The sequence below is a fragment of the Alosa sapidissima genome, chromosome 5 (genome assembly GCF_018492685.1).
Source record: "Alosa sapidissima isolate fAloSap1 chromosome 5, fAloSap1.pri, whole genome shotgun sequence".
NCBI classification, from domain to species: domain Eukaryota; kingdom Metazoa; phylum Chordata; class Actinopteri; order Clupeiformes; family Clupeidae; genus Alosa; species Alosa sapidissima.
In genome coordinates, this window is record NC_055961.1 from 3,076,163 (window position 1) to 3,098,809 (window position 22,647).

Genomic DNA, 22,647 nt, shown 5'->3' on the forward strand with positions numbered 1-22,647 from the left:
CGTTACTAACAGCAGCTGAGATGTGAGATGTGATGGATGTGTGTAGCGTTACTAACAGCAGCTGAGATGTGAGATGTGATGGATGTGTGTAGCGTTACTAACAGCAGCTGAGATGTGATGGATGTGTGTAGCGTTACTAACAGCAGCTGAGATGTGATGGATGTGTGTAGCGTTACTAACAGCAGCTGAGATGTGAGATGTGATGGATATGTGTAGCATTACTAACAGCAGCTGAGATGTGAGATGTGATGGATATGTGTAGCATTACTAACAGCAGCTGAGATGTGAGATGTGATGGATGTGTGTAGCGTTACTAACAGCAGCTGAGATGTGAGATGTGATGGATGTGTGTAGCGTTACTAACAGCAGCTGAGATGTGATGGATGTGTGTAGCGTTACTAACAGCAGCTGAGATGTGAGATGTGATGGATATGTGTAGCATTACTAACAGCAGCTGAGATGTGAGATGTGATGGATATGTGTAGCATTACTAACAGCAGCTGAGATGTGAGATGTGATGGATGTGTGTAGCGTTACTAACAGCAGCTGAGATGTGAGATGTGATGGATGTGTGTAGCGTTACTAACAGCAGCTGAGATGTGATGGATGTGTGTAGCGTTACTAACAGCAGCTGAGATGTGAGATGTGATGGATGTGTGTAGCGTTACTAACAGCAGCTGAGATGTGATGGATGTGTGTAGCGTTACTAACAGCAGCTGAGATGTGAGATGTGAGATGTGATGGATGTGTGTAGCGTTACTAACAGCAGCTGAGATGTGATGGATGTGTGTAGCGTTACTAACAGCAGCTGAGATGTGATGGATGTGTGTAGCGTTACTAACAGCAGCTGGATGTCAGTCACAATAACTTCACTGATGATCTAGTATTTACCACAAACCCAGGGTAGAGTGTGTGAGTGAATGTGGTCTGGACTCTGTGCAGGAGGGTGATTGTGTCAGAGATGCTGTAGAAGGCCAGAGTTCCTGTCCTGTGATCCACATACACTCCTATTCTGGAGCTGGCCACTAGAGGGAGTTTAGTCCATTTATTATCGTGCCAGAAATAGGAGCTGGAGCAGCGGGGTTCTAGACTCCAGGACTGATCATTACCTCCAAACACACACTCATCACCCAGTCCTTTCCTGCTGATGCTTTTATATGAGACTGCTATACGAACCCACTCCCCACTCCGCTCCACCTCCCAGTAGCAGCGTCCAGACACACCCTCTCTACACAGCACCTGACTATACCCATCAAATCTCTCTGGATGATCAGGATATGACTGGAGCTCAGCTCTCCTCTCCACCCTCCTGTTCCCCTCAGAGAGATGGAGGTTTATCTGTGCTGTGTTTGGATCCAGTGTGAAGTGACAGCAATCTGATGAAGGAATGAAAACAGGACACACTTAGACTTGTATTAGTGTATTACAGTGTGTGTGTGTGTGTGTCTGTGTGTGTGTGTGTGTGTGTGTACTGTACATGTGCACATGGATATTGTGTGTGTGTGTAAGAGATGTTTGTGTAAATAGTGTCTATATTTTGTGTTGAGTGTGTGTGTGTGTGTGTGTGTGTGTGTGTGTGTGTATGTGTGTGCGTGCGTGCGTGTGCATGTGTTAATGTGTGTGTTTTTGTGTGTGTGTGTGTGTGTAATCGAGATGTCTGTATAGTGTCAATAGGATATATGTTCATTTGTGTTCAGTGTGTGTGTGTGTGTGTGTGTGTGTTTGTGTGTGTGTGTGTTTGTGTGTGTGTGTATTGTGTGTGTGTGTGTGTGTCAAAGCTAGTGAGCGGAGCTGAGCGGTGCGTTCAGGTGGCTGTCCACTCGGCCGCTCCTCGCTCAGGTGGCTGTCCACTCGGCCGCTCCTCGCTCAGGTGGCTGTTCACTCGGCCGCTCCTCGCTCAGGTGGCTGTTTACTCGGCCGCTCCTCCGCTCAAATTCACGTCAGGTCGCTCCGCTCAATTTCGCTCCCCACTCCACGCTCGCTCCAATTTAAAAGAAGGAGAAATAATCTACAAGCCAAATTGTCACCTTAGAAAACTTAAATCCCAAAGAAGTACGAACAACGGCAATGTCACTCATAGAACCTGTATTGTAAAAGAGCCTAATGCAACACCGAGAGTGCAACAACGAACAAGCTTGGCAACGTCAATACATAGGCCTATAAGCCTAAAACTAAAGGGTTCAGTGGGACTATCAAATAATACAGGTTTAGCATCCAAGTTTTACTTCAGCCTTACTTAAAGCATAGGCTATTCAAATTACTCACGTTTTTCTTTGCTCTCCGTAGCACACTCATGTTTCCGCAAAATGTGTCTTCTTAAATTCCAAAATAAATCTCACTGGAACAGTGTCACCACATAGTTGTTCTTGCTCTACAAAACAGCATCTGTTTTGTAGGAATAGTATGCTTGGAAGCCCTATGACTTTCAGTTTCCTTTCTAAAATATTTAGCGACTTCATCCCCAACGAACTTACTGTAACGTCGGCACGCTGGACTATGTGCTATGGGCTCTGGGACAATGCATTCTGGGATACGGGGGAGAACTCTGGGGGTTGTTTGTGTGTGTTAATGCCTTTATTTACTTTTTTAATGTTTGTGATTTAGTGTAGCGTGTTACCCTTTTAGGTCTTCCTCGTGTGTGATCCTTTTTGTGTGGGGGGCTGCGTCCACCCCTGTATGTCTAGTGTGTGTATGTGTTTGACCTGCCTAGTGTGTACTGTTTTCGTGAGCTGCATTCCTACCCCTGTTCCTGAATGCTAGCCAATAAAAGTGGCGTTCGAACCAATCTCTGGCTAGGCCTATTCCGTTACATTACTATGGCCAATATCGTTGTTTGAAAATGCAACGGTCCTGGTTACATTATGAAGACAGGAAGTCTGGGTGGAGCAGTATCGGGAGCGAAATTGGAGCGGAACAAAGTGGCCGAAATTAATAAGCGCTCCGCGCTCCAACAAAATTCCATCCGCTCCGCTCCTCGCTCGCTCACGCTTCGCTCACTAGCTCTGGTGTGTGTGTGTTTGTGTGTGTGTGTGTGAGAGTTTAGTGGTGTATCTGAGAGAGTTTAGTAGTGTATGTGAGAGAGTATAGTAGTGTATGTGAGAGAGTTTAGTAGTGTATGTGAGAGAGTATAGTAGTGTATGTGAGAGCGAATAGTGTGTGTATGTGAGAGAGTATAGTAGTGTTTGTGAGAGAGTATAGTAGTGTTTAGTAGTGTATGTGAGAGAGTATAGTAGTGTATGTGAGTAGTGTGTGTGAGAGAGTATAGTAGTGTATGTGAGAGAGTATAGTAGTGTATGTGTTTATTTGTTTGCTTGTCCAAATTACACCGCAAAAGGTCTTTTCTGGTCACTGATTCAGGAAAAACAGCATGGACATCAGACACTGAAACAGAAAATATCACTTTACTACTAATACAACATATTTACATTATAAAGTATTAACTCATTGAGTGCCAAATCCTTCCCATGCGTTGAGTGCCAAAAACGTAATATTAAGTTTTTAGCTTTTTTTTTAAATTACGAAACTAGACACTCTAACACACCTTATATGTGATTTTGGGAGCTCTGTGATGAATGGAAATGAAATATATGACGATTGAAAACTCATGAAAACGCACAATCTGGACATTTTATCTGGACATTTTATCATAACTCGGTTGCCGCTTTGGGTTGAATCAGTGACGCATGCACGTCATCTCAAAACCAGGCCATTTTCGTGGGTCTATCACTAGGTGGCAGTCTCGCCAGGTCTCGCTGATCACTTCCTGGAAAGTTTACAGGCAACACTTAAAAAAAACAGCGATTTTGATGAAAACTAGCCACTGTTTAGCTTGGGATTTCTCAGGAACAGAGGTGTCTAGAAATACACGGTTTGCACCCACTGAGAGCTTAAAGTCTCACCTTTTAAACGAGCCATTGTATGTGTTCATAGCTATAACACAAAATATGCTGTGGCTGTACAAAAATCTTCAACAATGGCCTAGATTGCTGGCACTCTAGGACAAAGCTTCCGAAAACAGCTTGGCATTCAATGAGTTAAGAGAATATATAATTATGACAGCACACTCATTTTTAAATCACATCAGTAGAGATTGTATAAGGTTATGTGGCATTATGAGTCCCCAGCTGCTTAAATGTTTAAGGCCCCCAACCTCCCACTGACAAGTAAAGATGGAGATGCCCTCATTCAAGAGTCCCTCATCTTCATTAGGAGGGTAAGGGCATTGTTAGATTTTAGTGGTTTTCTGTATGTCATTATTTTGGTTCTTTGTTTAATACTGCAGAAACTGGGGGGACAGGATGTTTATTGTAAGCAGACAGAATGTTGTCACCTTACAATAGCAAATGGTGTACCTAACTAATTGTTCCCCCACAAGACATCTTAATTCAATAAGGCTATATCACTGCCTGTTTCCCCCCCTCCAATTTGACCCCAGACGTGAATGTATATTCTGGTATTATAATTAGCCAGGAGTTTCCCAGATCTTTGCTTCAGTTTCTTACCTTGGCTTCAACTGTGCTGTGCTGTGCTGTGCTGTGCGTACAACAGGGTTACCAGAACTCTGTTGTTACATCCAGAATAAAGAACTATTCTTTCGCAAGCCAGCCTCAAGTTTTACCTGCTCTTAACTACACTGGAATCTACTCGGTCAACTGTGTCTCCATTTGGGATTAAGGAGACAATTTCAATAGCATTCTTCAGCATGTTTAGAGGACCTTCAGTTCTAACCCACCTCAATCAGTTCATTATCAGAAAACAACTGCAGAAGCAAACGGTCTAATCTATTGGTTTGGAGTCCACTTACTAAGTTACTGTAGCAAACGGTCTAATCTACTGGTTTGGAGTACACTTACTAAGTGACTGTAGCAAACGGTCTAATCTATTGGTTTGGAGTACACTTACTAAGTGACTGTAGCAAACGGTCTAATCTACAGGTTTGGAGTACACTTACTAAGTTACTGTAGCAAACAGTCTAATCTATTGGTTTGGAGTACACTTACTATGTAAGGGGTAACGGCCGACAAGGTGTCCTGTTATACGGAATTAATGGACGAGGTCGAGGGGCAAAGAACTATACCCGACGCGCAGCGAAGGGGAGTTGCCTCCGCCCGAGTCCATTCAGTCCGTATAACAGGACACACCTCGAAGGCCGTTATCCCGCTTATCACCTGGTTGCCACTGTAAAGCAAAGGAAACACGCGGTTCCGTTTAAAAAGAAGCTCACTAGTTCAGCTTGTTGTACAACTTTCGTTGGCCCTATAACAGCGATAGCTGGATGGACAGTTAGCTTGTTTACAGTTGATTCCATTGTTGCGAAGCCTGCCTCCAGGCTCAACCGTCATCCTACTATCGTTGTTATAGTTACCATTCATAAGCATTGATATGGAACGGCGATTAAACTTTTTTTACCAGATCTACTTCATAGGTGTCCCGTTATTCAGAATTAAAAGCCAATCAGAAAAGAGTATTTCTTCTCTCTGGGTGATAAGTTACTGTAGCAAACGGTCTAATCTATTAGTTTGGAGTACACTTACTAAGTTACTGTTTGTTAAAGCTGTATTCTAACTCCATCTCTGTCTCTCCATCTCTACCAACTCCTGCCTTTTTGTTTGTTTTCATAAACAAATTTATAAAGCTAGTGTATTTTTGTTGTTTTTCTGTGTTAAGATATTTTTAGACAGTGTTTCCTCTACGTTTATTTCAGCATGGCGGCCCCCCACGGTTTAATTAAAGGGAAACTTGGCAGGATTTCCCCCTCTGCTGGAGAAATTGTGCATTATGCTATTTCAAACTGTGGGAAAAGGTAACGATAAAGCACATGGATTTGTTTACAAGCTAGCAAAACGGTTAGCATAAGTTTGGCAGAACTATGTGGATGTTACAAAGTAAGAAACGCAATTTAAAACGAGTGTCTTGTTTCTCACTTCTCTTTCCGGGACGGTAGTCTCAATGTTGCAAGGTTGGTTTTCCGCCTGGGGACGCTAGGCGCAGCGGGGAAAGTCACCATTTACACCGGAACAGGTCATTTAACCATCCAAATGATTTCTAAACGGGTTTGGACCCCCATAAAACCCCCACCAGTGGTACCATACCCTTCAAATTCATTTTTGGCAAGACCAACCTTCCCACATATAACAAATAATCCTGTTTAGAATAAATATGATCATTAATTGTGGTGCTAGGGCCACCCAAAAAATGAAAAATCACACATGCCGTGTGTGACGTCACAGGCAAACCATTTGAGATATTGACCTGAAACTTCAGATTCCTTTGTTTGGTAACATAAGGCATATATTCACCGCTTTTCAGCAAAATCTGTGCTTTTGTGTTTTTACAACGTGTTGGCACAAAACTTAATTTCTGTCATAAACGAAGTAGGCTGAGCTAAGCGTTTCTCCATTGTCAACGTGAACTACCGGTATGTTGCCGCTGCCGCCACTGTTAAAAAAAAATCTAGCGGAAACACTGTTTAGATATAAAATATAAAGGGCTGTAATGTCAAACTTTGGGGCCCAGACACACTCCGATGCCTATTTGACAGCTGAAAGAAGGTTTTAAAGATTAAACGATTCAGTGAAACTATCATTCTGTTGCAAGATGGATATAAAGGCTTAGAGCAGGGGTGCCCAAATTCTTAGAGGCTGTCAGAATCATTCAGACTTACTGGCTGGTGGCAGGTGTTCCATACTGTCAATTCTTTTGACTGGAAGTTCAGGATCAGTACCTGGGAACAAACACAGACACTCATTCCCACACAATCTACAGAACAAACCAACACACATTTGCTCTGAATATATAGTATCTTCATGTGTACTCCACCTTTGGCCTGTTAGCTCTAGAGGGAAGTTTTATTTCAACTTAACGATAGACTCACATTCTAAAGACCTGATGATCTGGATGCGCTTCACTGTTAAAATAGAAAATAAATAGTCCATATGAATCCAATTAATCCATAACAACTGGAACATTACAAGGTCTCCTACAAATGATACATGATTGTGTCCATTTTAGATGTTTGTCCAACCTGCTGCAGATATCTTGGTTACTTCCTGCTTGAAGATGCCATCCAGTTTCTCCTTCAGCTGCACCTTCACTGCAGACACAGATTCCTTCACCACCTCAAAAGAGAAACTCTGGTTGAAGGTCACGCTGGGTAAGTCTTTAGAGTGAGGAGAGTCTCTGATTGATGGGATATTCTACAGAGCAAAATATAAAAGTTGAGACAGACTATGAGAATATTCAGTCAGGGCTGGGTTTTATTAAAAATACAATTAAATTAATTCATTTAGCAAACACTTTTATCCACCAGTGACTGGCACAACATTCTGCAGAGAGAAACACACAGAAAGTGAGACAGGACGTCTGAATTTTCAGTCAGAGCTGTTTCCCCAAACGCTGCAGACATAATGGGTTAAATCAATCGGTTTAGTGTGTGTGTAATTATGCATTAGTGTGTTTAAGTGTGTGTACCTAGATAGATATTGTAGGACCTACCTACTGTAAAGCACAATATCATTTTTACCACACCACACATCATATGCACACATAGAGATTTTATTATACACTGTTAGCAGGCACTTTTATCCAGAGTGGCACAGACTCACAGCAGCTAGTTCAGGAAATCAAACCCAGGTCAACCAATCACCAGTCAATGATGTCACCGCTTCTCCACCACGCCTACTAACACTTTTACAGATTTTTTTTCAGACACATTTTAGTTTCAGGAGTGCAGTTGAATGTTACCTTGAGGAATTGGATGTGATCTTTTGTGTGTGAAAGCTGCTCCAGCTCAACATCTCTCCTCTTCAGCTCAGCAATCTCCTGCTCCATTCGCTTCAGGAGTCCTTCAGCCCGACTCACCTCAGCCTTCTCCTGAGCTCTGATCAGCTCTGTCACCTCAGAGCGCCTTCTCTCAATGGAGCGGATCATCTCAGTAAAGATCCTCTCACTGTCCTCCACTGCTGTCTGTGCAGAGCTCTGTTAGGAGACACACAAAGAGGAGGGCAGGAGACACACACAGGGAGGTGTGGCAAAGAATTACTACTTGTTACAGACAATTTCGTCCATTGCTACAGTTGAGTATTGAAATTGCTTGAATTTCCCCTTGGAGATCAATAAAGTATCTATCTATCTATCTATCTATCTATCTATTTATCTATCTATCTATTTATCTATCTATCTATCTATCTATCTATCTAGTATACACTCTGACTGCCGTACCAACGAGTCTGGTGGAACGGAGGCGAACTGAGCTAGCGTGCTAGTTGCGCGTGTAAATCCTCACAGCCCCAACCTTAAGAACGCTTCTACCTGCTGAGTTGGAAGCCTGGGCTTTTAGCTCAGTGGTTAGAGCGTTCGACTCCCATGCCGGTGTGTGTGGAGGTGGCGGGTTCGAGGGCCGTGAGCGGCGGACGAATTACGACCTCTGTTACACATACACAGACACACACACACACACACATTCACTCTGTTACACTGGCTCTTTGATGTTGTGGACAAGCTGCAGGTTTAGAGCCCCTGTGCCCTCCCCCGGCTGCTCTCTCCCTTCACTACCCCCCCACCCCCAATTTGCAGCTTAATTGCTAATATCTGTTGAGTTTGCAGCTTAATTACTAATATCTGTTGATTTTGCAGCTTAATTACTAATATCTGTTGATTTTGCATGTGTCTGCTTTGTCTTCAGCTAATGTCCATCATTGAGTAATAAACCAAAACCAAATTCATTCTGAGAAATGACATTATGGGCATCTGAGATCTGCTAATAGCTTATCATCACAGCGGCCATACTGATTACAGTAACATTGGAGAGCTGAAGCCTTCATCAGTCTGCTGTTATCTTCTCACCTTGAGAGTCTCCACAGCCTTCCTCAGCTCCTGCAGCTCCTTCTCTCTCTCCTGGAGTCTCTGCTGGAATCTCCTCTGGCTCTGCCCCAACTGCACCTGTTGTTTCAAATACACACATGCTTAACTATGCTTCCTAATCATGTGTCAACAGAATGATTACAAATCAAACTTAATAATTTCTTGATAAACAGGTAATAGTGTAGAAACAGCATAAACCCATTTCAGGTGGAGAACTGTTTTTTTAAGTATTAAACAAATCAAGCTGGCTCAGAGCTTGTAAAAATGACCTTTTGTGTAGCATCATGTTCAGGAGGATGCTACCATATCAGTGACGTAGGTCTGTTCTCAGTGTTGGTGGAAACACATCCCCTAGCCCCCCACAACTAGTGTCATGATACCAAAATTATTATTTCTATACCAGTACCATGTGAAGAATTTCAAATTCGATACTTTTTCGATTTGTAAACTTTGATTTGACTCAGGGTTCCCCACCAACTTGACGCCATCATTAAAGGAACCGTATGTAAGATTGTGGACAAAGCTGGTACTACAATCACTTTCAAATTACTGTAGAGCGCTGTATCCCCTCCCCCTCCCCTCTGACTGGCAGAGCTGGCAACCCGGATGCCGAAACACTACTGACTTTGTGATAAGTAGATAGGTGGACGGTGGCGCATCAGGCCAAAACACAACATGACAACATAAATATCAGTTGAGGGCTGCAACTTCACTTTTTAAATGACAATATCCTGGCCGGACTACTGTAGTAGTATTTGAATTGAACATGATTTCTTAATGTCTATGACATATCAGGGCCATTTTATGATTAATTGAAATACATTTCTTACATACGGTTCCTTTAATACTGAATATTGTGTGATCATTCACGTCAGTGGCCATCCTAGACAAAAAACATAGTTGTTAACCTGTTAGCAACTTAGTTGGTTGGCAATGGGAAATTGCATTTAGTTAGCAATTATGGTTTTGGGAAACGCACCCCTGGCCGTTGGAATCGGTCCAAATTGCACAAAGGAATTTGTAAAAAAAAAGTAAAATATTGCTGGGGACCATTTTGTCATCTCAATTTTGATGCTATAACCAGCGTCCCCATCTAAACCTAGGTCCATGTGTTTAACAGATTGTATAGGCCCTACGACATTTTGCACTTTGCACCTGCATAGCCTAATGATTTCCTGGTTTGTGTCTCTTAAGAGAAAGAGAGTCCGCAGAGAATCAGTAGACTTTAAAAAGTACAATGTTGTTAATGAAACACATGTGTATCAGACCTCTCATATTAAATGAAGACACAATGTGTAGCTCCAGTACTCACCTGTTTGTTAGTCCGTTCTGCAGCAGCTGTGACTGTGTCGTGGTCTTTATGATCGTCCATCAGACACATAAGGCAGATCCCGACAAACACGGGACGTCCACCGGACCTTATGCCGACATTCACGACGTCCCCGATTGGTCCCGAACGTCATGTTCTCTAGCGGACGTTATGGTGACCTTATTGACGTCCGGAGCAAGTTATCATTTGGTTATTGCGTGACGTCCGGTGCAGGACTTTCTGGGGACGTCACCGCCACGTCCCTCGGATGACATTTGCATTTGGTCATTTCAAATACCTCCTAAGGACCCGACAATAACGTTATACCGGGGACATGGGGGGGGACGTTTGTTTATTCACACATGGCAACGGAGTTGAGAGCGCTCTGGCTACCACCTGCAGGACGGAGACATCACATCCATATGTCTTTGCTCATAGACGCACTTCATAAACTGGGAAAAGGGTTGTTAACGTTAATCTCAAAATGTATGTGCTACATATGCAGACATGCTGAATTATGTAGCACATACATTTTGAGTTTAACGTTAATATAACGTTACAAAGGGATTTTTATCAAATTCATGTTAGCTGATGTGATGCTTGGTGTAACTGCAATTTCCTCTTCCTCTTTCCATTTCTTCAGATAACTGTCATTACGTGATGCATGTAACATGCTCTAAATAGGCAGTGGTTTATTTAACGTAGTCACGTACTTATTAGGCCCTATCTGTTTTATTTTCAGAAACACACACACGGCCGAATTGGGACTGAACCGACTTTTGGAGCTGAATACGATGCAATAAAACTAGAGAGATGTTAAAAACAGACCACGTAGCATTTGTTTAGGGTTGTCAACAGAAGTGACTACTTAATTTAAGCAAAACGATCTAGCTCTACATTGCAGAATAATTAAGGATAGGCCTACTGCTTCTTCATGACTTGTTTAAATGTCATTGTAATTTATTTGACGCATGCTCGCGTTTAAAAGTGTCACGCATAGCTGTCCCCGATGTTACAGCAGCTCCTTGTGGAAACAGCAAAGAGTGCACATATCCGATGAGATTTCTGACGAGGAGCAGCTCTCTGCCTCACCAGAGCCTTACTGTTTATTAATAAAACAATGATATAGAATAGAAACATCTGGAATCTATTTATTTCATCTTAAAGTTGGCTACAAAGAGCATTCATAGCCTAGAGAAAACGATACATTTTTCTTTATCTGCAATGTTCCAGGAAGATAGGCTTACATGTAGGCCTATAGGCTGTCCCTGTTTGATCACAGGTCCAAGAAAACTAGTGGATATAACGTCAATGCATTCTAGTTATGTTTCATGTACTTTATTTCATGTTGAGTTTTGCTTCCCAGCATGCATTGCGATTCATTTAGTATTTTTGGCTATTATTCGTTTTTACAATATGGTTTGAACAATTTATCTTAGGCTAGCCTAGGCCTACTCTGATGATATGCATATGAACAATATGCTACGGGATATGCCCATTAAAACGTCGTATTAGTTTATTAAGAAAATGACACCGTAGATGTGAAAGCAGCACATCCAAGCCCGGTATAAATGTCCATGAGTGAAGTTGATTGTGTAGTAATAGAATAAGTCATTAATGCGTGTTCCGTCTACCTCTCTCCTTGTAACGCCGAAATTTACAGGATGTAATACCATACTAAATCGCACTTCATGTTTTTTTTTTTTTTTTTTTACCATCGCGGAAATATAAAGGTCGCGCGCATAATGTCGCGGTGACCATTACAGGACGTCCTCTCAAAGTCTCGTGGACGTCTTTTAGACCTCCCAAATAGAGGTCCGCGGGACGTAAAGGGAACCTACACAATGTCGAGGAGGTGACGTTCGCCAGGGGACCTTTAGGGGACGTCGCCAGGACTTTATTTTGTTTACTGGGATACAATTCTGATCGGTACGACAAAATATCTCAAGAACCTTCTTATGACGTGAGCAGGATTGGATTCTGGTCCTCCTAAATTTCTCCACCATATCAGCAATAAGAGGGTTTTTGTAGAGGACAGGTCTGGGAGTGAAGGTGTGTTTGCACAGGGGGCAGCTGTAGACTCCTTTCTGGTCCTCCTGATCCCAGCAGCCCTTAATGCACCTCAGACAGAAATGATGTCCACAGGGAATAGCCAATGGATCGTTCAGCAGATCCAGACACACTGGACATGTGAAAGAGTCTTCCTCCTGAGAAATCACTTCTGCCATTTTCTAGTTCTAACAAACACCAAGTGCACAGTCTGAGAAACAGCAGCAGAGTGAGAGCAGGGTTTTCTTTGGGTTTCGCTTCATCACCACTCTTCAGGAAGTGGCATTCTACTGGCTGCACAGTTGCGCACACTGAATGCGTGCGTGCGTCGTTCGTGCCGTGCACCCAAGGCATCGCCTGGCTAGGCTACTTCTCTTGTCTTGAATGCGCTCCGGCTGCTAGAGATGTGGAGAGCGATCAAAAGTGGAAGTGGTAACATCTTGTAGCAACGTGTTGAGCAACAATAAACAATATGCACCAAAAGAATATGCTCCAACAGAAAGAGAACAACACAACGAACATAACATGACCAAACCAACATAGAGATGGGAATTAAAATACATGTGATACGAAGTTAATGGCCACCCCATTAGCCAGTCAGAGAAGAGAATCCCATTGCTAAGGGAGATAAAACATGAATAAAGGTGAATAAAGAATAAAAATAATTACAAATAATGAAATTATTACAAATAATAATTTGAATAGCCTTAAAAGTCTAATTAAAACCTTGCGAGAATATGTTTTTAGTCTGATGGAGTTTTGGCGAGAGTATGTTTTTAGTCTGATGGAGTTGTGGTTTTTTGTTTTGTTCTGGTATTGGCATGGTGTTACCACATTAAATGTCCTATCAACATCCTAGGTGAAGGGCAACTGCTAGTTATGTAGGCCTAGAGTTTATTCAAGTTTAGTTTGTGATTACATCTGCAAGTGATTATTTTGGACAGCAGTGAGTGTAGGCTATATTGTATAGTAGCCTATAGCAATTTATGTCTTTATATTGGGGTTATATTGTGGGTTCAATTCCCATCTTTCACCATTATGCCCTTGAGCGAGACACTTAACCCAAATTGTGCTCCGGGGACAATTAAATCCTTTGTAATATAATTGACATATAAGTCACTTTGGATTAAAAGTGTCTGCTAAATTAATAAATGCAGTGTAATAAATGATATTTTACATTTTTCACGTAACATTTGCCTTTAAATTAACACTCCATGTCACAAAGTTCACTACATATATGAAAGGGATAGTGTTTGACACGAATGCCTATGTGAATATCTAAAGTTAAAGTATCTAAAGTTAAATCCACTTGCTCTGAGAAATTACATGTAAAAGGTGTAAACTGACCGTGTCTTTCAGGTTGGGGGATTACCGTTAAATCATTCCACATGACAGCTGAACACGAGGTTCCTTCCACATACCAAAATATAAAAAAAAAGAAAAAAGAAATCTCCAGACTCTTCACAATAAAGTCAGACTTGTGCTACAACCGTCAAGCATCGAAGAGTCGAATTCATGGCATGTCCAGTATTAGGACTCAATTACCAGGAATGTACGGCTGGTGCCGTCAACGAGTCCATTGTGATTCCAGCTCGCAAATAATCAGACATGAGTGAGTGTCCGTCCTGCCGCTCTGCTTGGACTCGGTTGAGAGCGCGCAAAGATGTTGGTGATGGCGCTGCCGTGGCTGCTGGTGCTGGAGCTGGTGTTGTATGCGGGGTGCTTCATCTGCGGGGTCATCACCGCGGCTTCGCTGACCATCACTCAGGTAACGCAACACCGCACTCCGATCAGACCCACAGCATCGCCAGTGTAGCCTACTTCATATCCGCTATTTGATAATCAAATGGAATTCGAGCTAAACTATTCTATTGTTTGCAGAGTTGCCAAAAGTTCACACATAGCCTACTCAAGAAGAAGTAGGCTACAGGTTATGTAAAGACTGGTAAAAGTTTGCTCTTTACTAAAGTTAATGTATTAAAGTAGGTATTAAAGTAGGTTGCCGGCTGCCGAAGGACTATTCTACCAACTGTTTTTGTTCAGACATTCCAGACATTCCAGTCTTAGCCTACATCCAGGGATGTGGTGGAGTGGTGAAATGAAGTAAACGCCGTTTATCCGCCTCTTACATTTCTGAAATAGAGTTTATCCACCTCTTATTAGAGTTTATCCACCTCTCAGTTTATCCCCCAAAAAATGGGGGGCAGTCGTGGCCTACTGGTTAGCGCTTCGGACTTGTAACCGGAGTGTTGTGGTTCGAACCCCGACCAGTAGGCCCTTGGGCAAGGCACCTAACCCCTCACTGCTCCCCGAGCGCCGCTGTTGTTGCAGGCAGCTCACTGCGCCGGGATTAGTGTGTGCTTCACCTCACTTTGTGTTCACTGTGTGCTGAGTATGTTTCACGGATTGGGATAAATGCAGAGACCAAATTTCCCTCACGGGATCAAAAGAGTACTCATAATAGTTTATTCACCAATTGCAATTTTTAACATTAAGAAATCACACTGTATTGCCCACATTCACAATATGTGCACTCATTAGCATTTTAAGAACCATTTAATAGCACTGGTATTGTCATAAACATTGGACAATAACCTCCACCATCATCAAACAAGTTCTTCAGAGTTACATAGCTAGTATATAACAAGCAGTGAAATGTAATTATGGTTAGCTTCATGACTATGTAAAGTAGAAATAATCTAAGTAAACAGATAAGATTAAAAGCAGAAGTTAATAATAAATAATTCAAAATAATAAGGTGACATGAATAATAATAATAATGTTATTAAAATGGGATGGAGTCCATGGTATTCATAAAAGTTGGCCTGTTGTTTTCTCTTGTTGAGTCTCAGAGCACATTCCAGGCGTATGAGAGGTCACAGCACATATTCTGTCTCATGCACACATAGGCCAGTGTGCTAGATGGCCTGTTCAGTGTCCACTCCTGGTCAGATGTTTTAGCATACCACATTGCATACACATGGCAGAGCAAGTAACAGAAAGCAGCAAAGGTCAAAAAGCACACATGCTCACTATTTGTTGAAATGCTAAAATGGTGGCGCGCACACAGTTTGCAAAGCATTATTTATACAGTATGTCCAGGGTGTGATAGTTTGTGTCTACTGGTTTTGGGAAGTCATGGAAGTATTTAGAGCTGTGTGTGTGTGTGTGTGTGTGTGTGCGCGCGCGCGCATGTGTGTGTGTGTGTGTGTGTTACCACTACCCTTTTCCCTATCCTGACTATCCCTCGTCTCCCTCCCTTCACTTCTCTTGACCTGTTATTCTATTCTATATAGCAGAATGTATTGCTGCACTAATAATATCCTATAGTGGCTCTGTACCTTTGTACCTTATGCACCTTATTGGTCCTTAATGTTCCTTATTGTTCCTTAATGTTCCTTATTGTTCCTTATTGCACCTTATTGTTCCTTAAAGGTGCCATGTGTAATGTCCGCCAAAAAATCAATTCATACTCCACATTCCATAAAAGATGGGGCAGTATACCTCCAGAAAATGAGTTGGTCTACCCTAGAGTAACAAACGAGACATGTGTATTGCAGTTTGGCTGGCGGTTATGTTGCCCGTATACCACCCCCCATGGCTGAAACTGGTATTACGACACCTGTCGGGCTGTAATTTAGCATGCTAATTCAGGTTGATATCTCTGCAGCACTATACCTTGTCATTTTTTTAATGACATCATCACCCTTATTTCTTCTCATTCTTTTGATGCGTGTAGCAATTTTTTTGGATATTTTTTCCTCAATTCTTACACATGGCACCTTTAATGTTCCTTATTGTTCCTTAATGTTCCTTATTGTTCCTTAATGTTCCTTGTTGTTCCTGAAAGTAATTGTGGTGAATAATTACTTAATATTAATCTTAAGGAAAAACTCAGGAATCAAGTTTATTCTGTTACAAGCAGAGAGGGTACAAAAAAATGGTATATGGTCTATGTAGGCCTAGCCCAGGCCTGGAAGGCCTAGGTTGGCCTGTAGCCAACTTCTCCTCTCTTCCATTCTACATCCTTCTAGTCTTAGTCTAAGTCCAAGTCTTATTCTGACAAACATTGCAGTTTAGTTACTTTTGAATGCTTTAAACAAAGGAAGAATTTGGCGCCAAAACAAGCCCACTTGGTTGGTTCTCCACTTGGCATCAGACACACCTACTCACACCCACTTCACACTTATCTGAATAGCATGAGGAGAGATATCTTATATATCAGAAATATCACTTATAGAATGTTCCAAACATTCTTACAATCAAATCATTACAATCCTTGTACTGAGACTATCACAATGATACCGAACATGAATATATTTACATTTCATGACACATGGATACATTATATCAAGGTAACATCCTTTGTCCTGTGTACCTGATAGCCCTTGAACCAGTACATTAGCGTTTCATTGGGGGAGGGGAGGGTGTCTTTGTTTTAAACCAAGAAGGGCCACATGGATAACGGAAACTAGTCTAAAAATTAAATTATTATTAATTTTAACCTTAAAATTATTGCTATCATTCCTTATTGTATATTTATTGTTGTAAGATGCATGGATAAAAGTGTCAGCTACATATTGAAAAGATATTGTTAAGCCTGCTGACAGCCCCCCCCCCCCCCCCCCCCCCCCCCGCAGGGCCAGTTTGCAGGCAGGTGCATGCTCTACGGTGGCGTTCACCTCAACGCCTCCGGCCAGACACTGACGGTGGAGAGCTCCAGCTCGGCGTCGCTCTGCTACTTTGTTTCGGCCATCTCCGTGTGTGTGTCCATTTACTGCGTCTCCCTCATCCTCTACTGGATTTACGCCAGCTGTGCGGATGACGACGCGAAGAGGCGAGCAGCACGCTGCCCGCAACACCACGCCGCCCGCAACACCACGCCGCCCGCAACACACCACCCGCAACACCACACTGCCCGCAACACACCACCCACAACACGCCCCCAACAACACCCACAACACGCCCCCCACAACACCTGCAACACGCCCCCCACAACACCCGCAATACACCGCCCGCAACACACCACCCGCAACACCACACTGCTCGCAACACCACAATGCCTGCAACACCACACTGCCAGCAACACACCACCCGCACCACCACACTGCCCGCAACACACCACCACCCGCAACACACCACCCACAACACACCACCCACAACACGCCCCCCACAACACCCACAACACCACACTGCCAGCAACACACCACCCGCAACACCACACCACCCGCAACACACCACCCGCAACACCACACTGCTCGCAACACCACACTGCCCGCAACACCACACTGCCAGCAACACACCACCCGCAACACCACACTGCCCGCAACACACCACCACCCGCAACACACCACCCACAACACGCCCCCCACAACACCCACAACACGCCCCCCACAACACCACACTGCCCGCAACACGCCACCCGCAACACGCAACAGCACACATTATTAGCCGCACTTTAGCCATTGTGTACTAGCATCTCATTCTGTCCTCTCCCCACCTCCCCCAGGCTGATAGGGACTAGCAGCACGCGCATTTGTGTGTGTGTGTGTGTGTGTGTGTGTGTGTGTGTATGTGTCTGTGTTGATTTGTGTGGAATGTAGAGGAACACCAGGCGCTTGTAGAAGAGCTGTCTGTTACTGAAGACACTGGGTCCTTCTCACAGCTCAGTGCTGATGGTTGCAAATCAAGGCCAATTGGGAGCTGAAGGACTCATGTGATGAACATACTCACAGCAATGTGCTGTTATAGTGTCAAGAAACATACAAAACAGGAGGATATGTGGTAATGTGAAAAGATTATTTTGCAGAAGATGTGATAGTGTGTGTGTGTGTGTGTGTGTGTGTGTGTGTGTGTGTGTGTGTGTGGTGTGTGTGTGTGTGTGTGTGTGTGTGTGTGTGTGCAGGGAGAGGTCTGGGATAAACGTGACTCTGCTGGTGTGTGGGGTGGTGGTCTTCTTCCTGCTTGTGTCGGGGTGTGTGTTGCGTATCGGCCGAGAGCACCTGTGTCTCTCCATCCTACAGACACTGCCGTCCCTCTTCAGGTAAGGACTGTGTGTGTGTGTGTGTGTGTGTGTGTGTGTGTGTGTGTGTGTGTGTGTGTGTGTGTGTGTGTTTTCTGATCGTCAAAACCACACCACAGATGTTTGGCTTTAAATATAGGCTAATAATCAGGCTGCAATGCTGCCTACACACTTGATCGCTATCACATAGCTGAAACCACGCTACGGTTCTTACAGTAACTGACTCACGTTCACGTTGATCTCTATAACTGTTCATTTTTAGTAGCCTATATTCGAACCTATCCATAACCCTTTTTTGCTATTTGACTCATCATTTCACATACAAAAATATAAATGTCAGACAGCGAATTAGTAATTATTTAAAAATATAATATTTAAAAAAAATCTATCTTCTGCCAGCAGGGGGTGCTGCAGCACCCTCAGCACCCCCCTTCCCGTGCCCTTGTATTCATTTAGCAGACACTTTTATAGATAGATAGATAGATAGATAGATAGATACTTTATTGATCCCCGAGGGGAAATTCAGCTAATTTATGCAAAGCAACTTACAAAAATGACAAAAAACATTCAAGTTACAATGCAGAGGAGACTTATAATTGAGTGACAACATACTGTACAAAAATATATACAAACATAAGTGTGACAGTAATTGCTGCAACAATAAATTCTACTTGTACTATGCAGGAGAGACCTGAGGCGACGAATGCTACATTTCCTCGGGTTGCATCACTGGTCCCACGCTGCCATTTCCCTCTAGTACAGTGATGTCCTAACGTGTCCTTGTGTCCGAGCTTAAATATGCTTTATCTGCATGTGGGCTACAGCACAACCTCCCCAAGCAACATCTCTGGCCCACTTCAGTGTCCTCAGCTGACCTTGAGTCCTGACCTTGAGAGACGCCGCTGTCCCATATCCTAGTGCTGGCTTTTTAATGTTGAGACCTGTTAACAAGTAGCTCTGGCGTGTATTTCACCATACTGTACATGGTTTTACACAGATCTGGAAATACAACACAATAAGAGTTGTAATGTGCTTATCACTCTTAAAACATATTTTGATGATTTAAACATTAATTAAACAAACATAAATATTTCTCATTCCAGAACCCTTTAAAGTTATCTGCTGTCTCCTTTGGAGGTTGTTATTCCAAAAACAGTATCTACTGTATGATTATGCACTTATGAAGACAAGATACAAGGTACAAGATACAAGGAAGTTTATTGTCACATGCATATAGTTACTGGAAGTAAGAAATGCAGTGAAATTATGTCTGGTGTCAGCCTATTTGTGCATTAATGGGGGGGGGTAAAAAGTGCAGTAGAAGAGGGGTTTAGTAGATTAAGTGGCAAGGGCTGCATAAGAAAGGTGGGGGAGGATTGGGATTGGGTGGGGGGCACCAACAAGGAGCACCCAAGAGCAACAGGGGCAAGGAAAAACTCCCTTACCAAGGAAGAAACCTTGGGCAGATCCACGGCTCAAGGGGCTAACCCAACTGCCAGGGGTCTTGGTGTGTGTGTTGGGGGGATGACAGGGGAGATGGGATAGTGTGCTGTGTATGTGGGGAGAGGGCAGTGTGCAATATGTGTGTTGGAGAAGCTTCCTCATGAGACAATGTGCTGTGTATTGGGGGGGGGGGGGCAGTGTGCTGTAAGTATGTTGGGGATGTGTGTTGGAGAAGCTTCCTGATGAAATAATGTGCTGTGTATGTAGGGGAGAGGGGGGGGGGGGCAGTGTACTGCAAGTATGGTGAAGGGACTTACTTTTGAAAGCAGAGTACTGTATGTATGATGTATGTGAGTGATGACAGTGAAGATGTGTGTGTGGGCGGGAGGGGAGTGGAGCAGTGACTGTGTGTGTGTGTGTGTAGTGTGTGTGTGGGTAGGTGGGGGCAGTGTGCTGTAAGTATGTAGAGGATGTGTGTTGGAGAAGATCCTGAAGACAATGTGCTGTGTATGTAGGGGGGGGGGGGGGGCAGTGTGCAGCAAGTAGAGGAGGCTTACTGTAGCAAGCAATGTGCTGTATGTATGTGAGGTGATGACAGTGATGATGTAAGTGTGTGTGTTTTTATGTGTGACTTTTGGGCAGTCTTCATTTCTATGGGAGAGCTACACATTTAGAGTAAATGATGACATCACCCTATCTGGGTGGGTGAAGCTGCTACTCTGCTGTAACTGTGTTTGTTTTTATTTGTTTGTTTTTGTTTGTCCCAGCTGTGAGGAGGCGGAGAATAAGACCTGGGCCAGTCCCTACCATGGCAACCAGTTCTCCTCTGGACTCCACAGGGCAGAGGTCAGTCGTCACACTGGACCACCACATCAGAGTTCAGGGGTCAGAGGTCACACTGGACCACCACATCAGAGTTCAGGGCTAGTTCACACTGGACCACCACATCAGAGTTCAGGGTCGTCACACCACCACATCAGAGTTCAGGGCCAGTTCACACCAGGAACCAGAACTAGTCGTCACACTGGACCACTACATCAGAGTTCAGGGCTAGTTCACACTGGACCACCACATCAGAGTTCAGGGGTCAGAGGTCACACTGGACCACCACATCAGAGTTCAGGGCCAGTTCACACTGGACCACCACATCAGAGTTCAGGGGTCAGAGGTCACACTGGACCACCACATCAGAGTTCAGGGCCAGTTCACACTGGACCACCACATCAGAGTTCAGGGGTCAGAGGTCACACTGGACCACCACATCAGAGTTCAGGGCTAGTTCACACCACCACATCAGAGTTCAGGGTTGTTCACATCAGGAACCAGAACTATTCGTCACACTGGACCACCACATCAGAGTTCAGGGCCAGTTCACACCATGAACTATAAGCAGAACTATAACCAGGACGGCAAAAACAACCATTTTAAATGTTGCTCTAGCTAATTTGAATAATGACATCCACACTGCATACTGTAACTATATCAACATCAAGATTGTTGTTGTTATTGTTGGGATCACTAACAGAGCGAATGAAAAGCTGACAGGCAGTCAGAATCCATTAGAGACTTTAATTATCATTGGACAGAGGTTATCTTTGTAATTATTGTTCCAGATGTGAATGGCCTTTTACACATTCAACCTCATCACCACACTGTCAGCTCTGCTGCATTAAAGGTCATAGGAATATTGATGATTTTATATTTTATATCATCGCCACACTGTCAGCTCTGCTGCCTTGCATTAAAGGTCATAGGAATAGTGATGATTTTATATTTTATATCGAGGTGACAATTAATGTAGATTTAGATTTAGATTTTGTATATTATGAACTTATTGAAGGAGAAGGGTGGCCTACTGTCAACTTTCAGTTTAAAAAGTCATAATCAGCTACCTTATTAAATACCATGATATACAGCACACTACTGTGCAAATTGTGAACATTTCACATTAATTTAGAATCGAGAAATCATAGTAGTTGTGGAAAACCTTGGCTTTTCTTGTGACCTGTCTGTCACAGATATCTATCTACCTGTGAGGCTTAGTGAGGTACCACTGTATGTTTGTCCCTCAGAAATCGGTGTGGGTGAACTTCTTCTTCTGGATACTGATCGTCGCCGTGGCAGCTGTGCAGAGGCGTCATGGTGCCAGGTTCAGAGGAGCCGACTGGAATGCAGCTGAAACCGAGCCCTTCTTCCACCGCCCATCACGACCTTAAAACGACCTCCAAATGACCTTCTTCCACCGCCCATCACGACCTTAAAACGACCTCCAAATGACCTTCTTCCACCGTCCATCATGACCTTAAATTGACCTCCAAATGACTTTCTGAGGACCTCAACCATCTCACACGGCTTGAAAGCGATGGTTCGGAGTAATTTCACCCTAGGGTCCTTTGCACCATGACCCCGAGCCAAACACCCTCCCAGAACCTGTTTTCCCTTGGTCGAACCCTGGTCTAGTAGCGCTGTCAGAAACTATGACAGCGCAGAAACAATGACTTTCTGCAGGCGCTTATGGAACCTAACCTCTCGTAAATTACCCCACTAATAATGCCCTAAATGGTACGAAACTTCTACAGTAGTACAACTATGTTCTTTATTCATAAAACGAGGCATTGAAAAGTTTGTAAGTACACCAGGAGTTTATTTAAACTAGATGTACCGCGGAGTGGTACAAAATATGACCGCCGCCCAGTCCGGCACATTTTTTCCAAAAAAATAATTCTGAGAAATTGTTAAATTGTGTGCATTTGTGCATGTGTGTGTGTGTGTGTGTGTGTGTGTGTGCGTGCGTGCGTGCATGTGCTTGTGGGTGTGCCTGTGTGTGTGCATGTGCATGCATGCGTAGCCTACATATATCTACTGTGTGTGTATGTGTCATACGTATGATTACTGTGAATGTGTGTGTGTGTATGAATATCTGTTTATGCACATGTGTGCATATGGAATTGGTTAACATGAC

General features: G+C 43.4%; 2 protein-coding genes across 2 annotated transcripts; one reads left to right on the forward strand and one right to left on the reverse strand.

The window, feature by feature from the left end:
- Positions 1 to 758: 758 nt before the first annotated feature.
- Positions 759 to 12,451, reverse strand: LOC121709326 (tripartite motif-containing protein 16-like protein). Its single transcript, XM_042092613.1, has 9 exons — positions 12,088 to 12,451; positions 10,175 to 10,252; positions 8,845 to 8,940; positions 7,744 to 7,977; positions 7,025 to 7,196; positions 6,875 to 6,907; positions 6,665 to 6,724; positions 3,325 to 3,381; positions 759 to 1,376 (listed from the first exon to the last, which is right to left on the reverse strand). The coding sequence occupies exons 1-9, from the start codon at positions 12,397 to 12,399 to the stop codon at positions 859 to 861; spliced, it is 1,560 nt and encodes a 519-aa protein (XP_041948547.1). The 5' UTR covers positions 12,400 to 12,451; the 3' UTR covers positions 759 to 858.
- Positions 12,452 to 13,793: 1,342 nt separating this feature from the next.
- tmem179bb (transmembrane protein 179Bb) lies at positions 13,794 to 22,074 on the forward strand. The gene is made up of 5 exons (XM_042092687.1): positions 13,794 to 13,988; positions 16,861 to 17,057; positions 18,126 to 18,263; positions 20,453 to 20,531; positions 21,758 to 22,074. Exons 1-5 carry the CDS (start codon positions 13,884 to 13,886, stop codon positions 21,899 to 21,901), a joined length of 663 nt encoding a protein of 220 aa, XP_041948621.1. The 5' UTR covers positions 13,794 to 13,883; the 3' UTR covers positions 21,902 to 22,074.
- Positions 22,075 to 22,647: the final 573 nt, after the last annotated feature.

Bases quoted from the DNA above. Each gene is read 5' to 3' on its own strand.
- tmem179bb (XM_042092687.1), top strand. From the start codon at position 13,884: ATGTTGGTGATGGCGCTGCCGTGGCTGCTGGTGCTGGAGCTGGTGTTG. The intron at 18,264-20,452 runs GTAAGGACTGTG...TGTTTGTCCCAG, and splicing joins ACACTGCCGTCCCTCTTCAG to CTGTGAGGAGGCGGAGAATA. The intron at 20,532-21,757 runs GTCAGTCGTCAC...TTTGTCCCTCAG, and splicing joins CTGGACTCCACAGGGCAGAG to AAATCGGTGTGGGTGAACTT.
- LOC121709326 (XM_042092613.1), bottom strand. From the start codon at position 12,399: ATGGCAGAAGTGATTTCTCAGGAGGAAGACTCTTTCACATGTCCAGTG. The intron at 3,382-6,664 runs GTAAGTCTGAAT...TTTCTGTTTCAG, and splicing joins GGAACACCTGCCACCAGCCA to TGTCTGATGTCCATGCTGTT. The intron at 1,377-3,324 runs GTAATTTGGACA...TTCCTTCATCAG, and splicing joins CAGAAAAGACCTTTTGCGGT to ATTGCTGTCACTTCACACTG.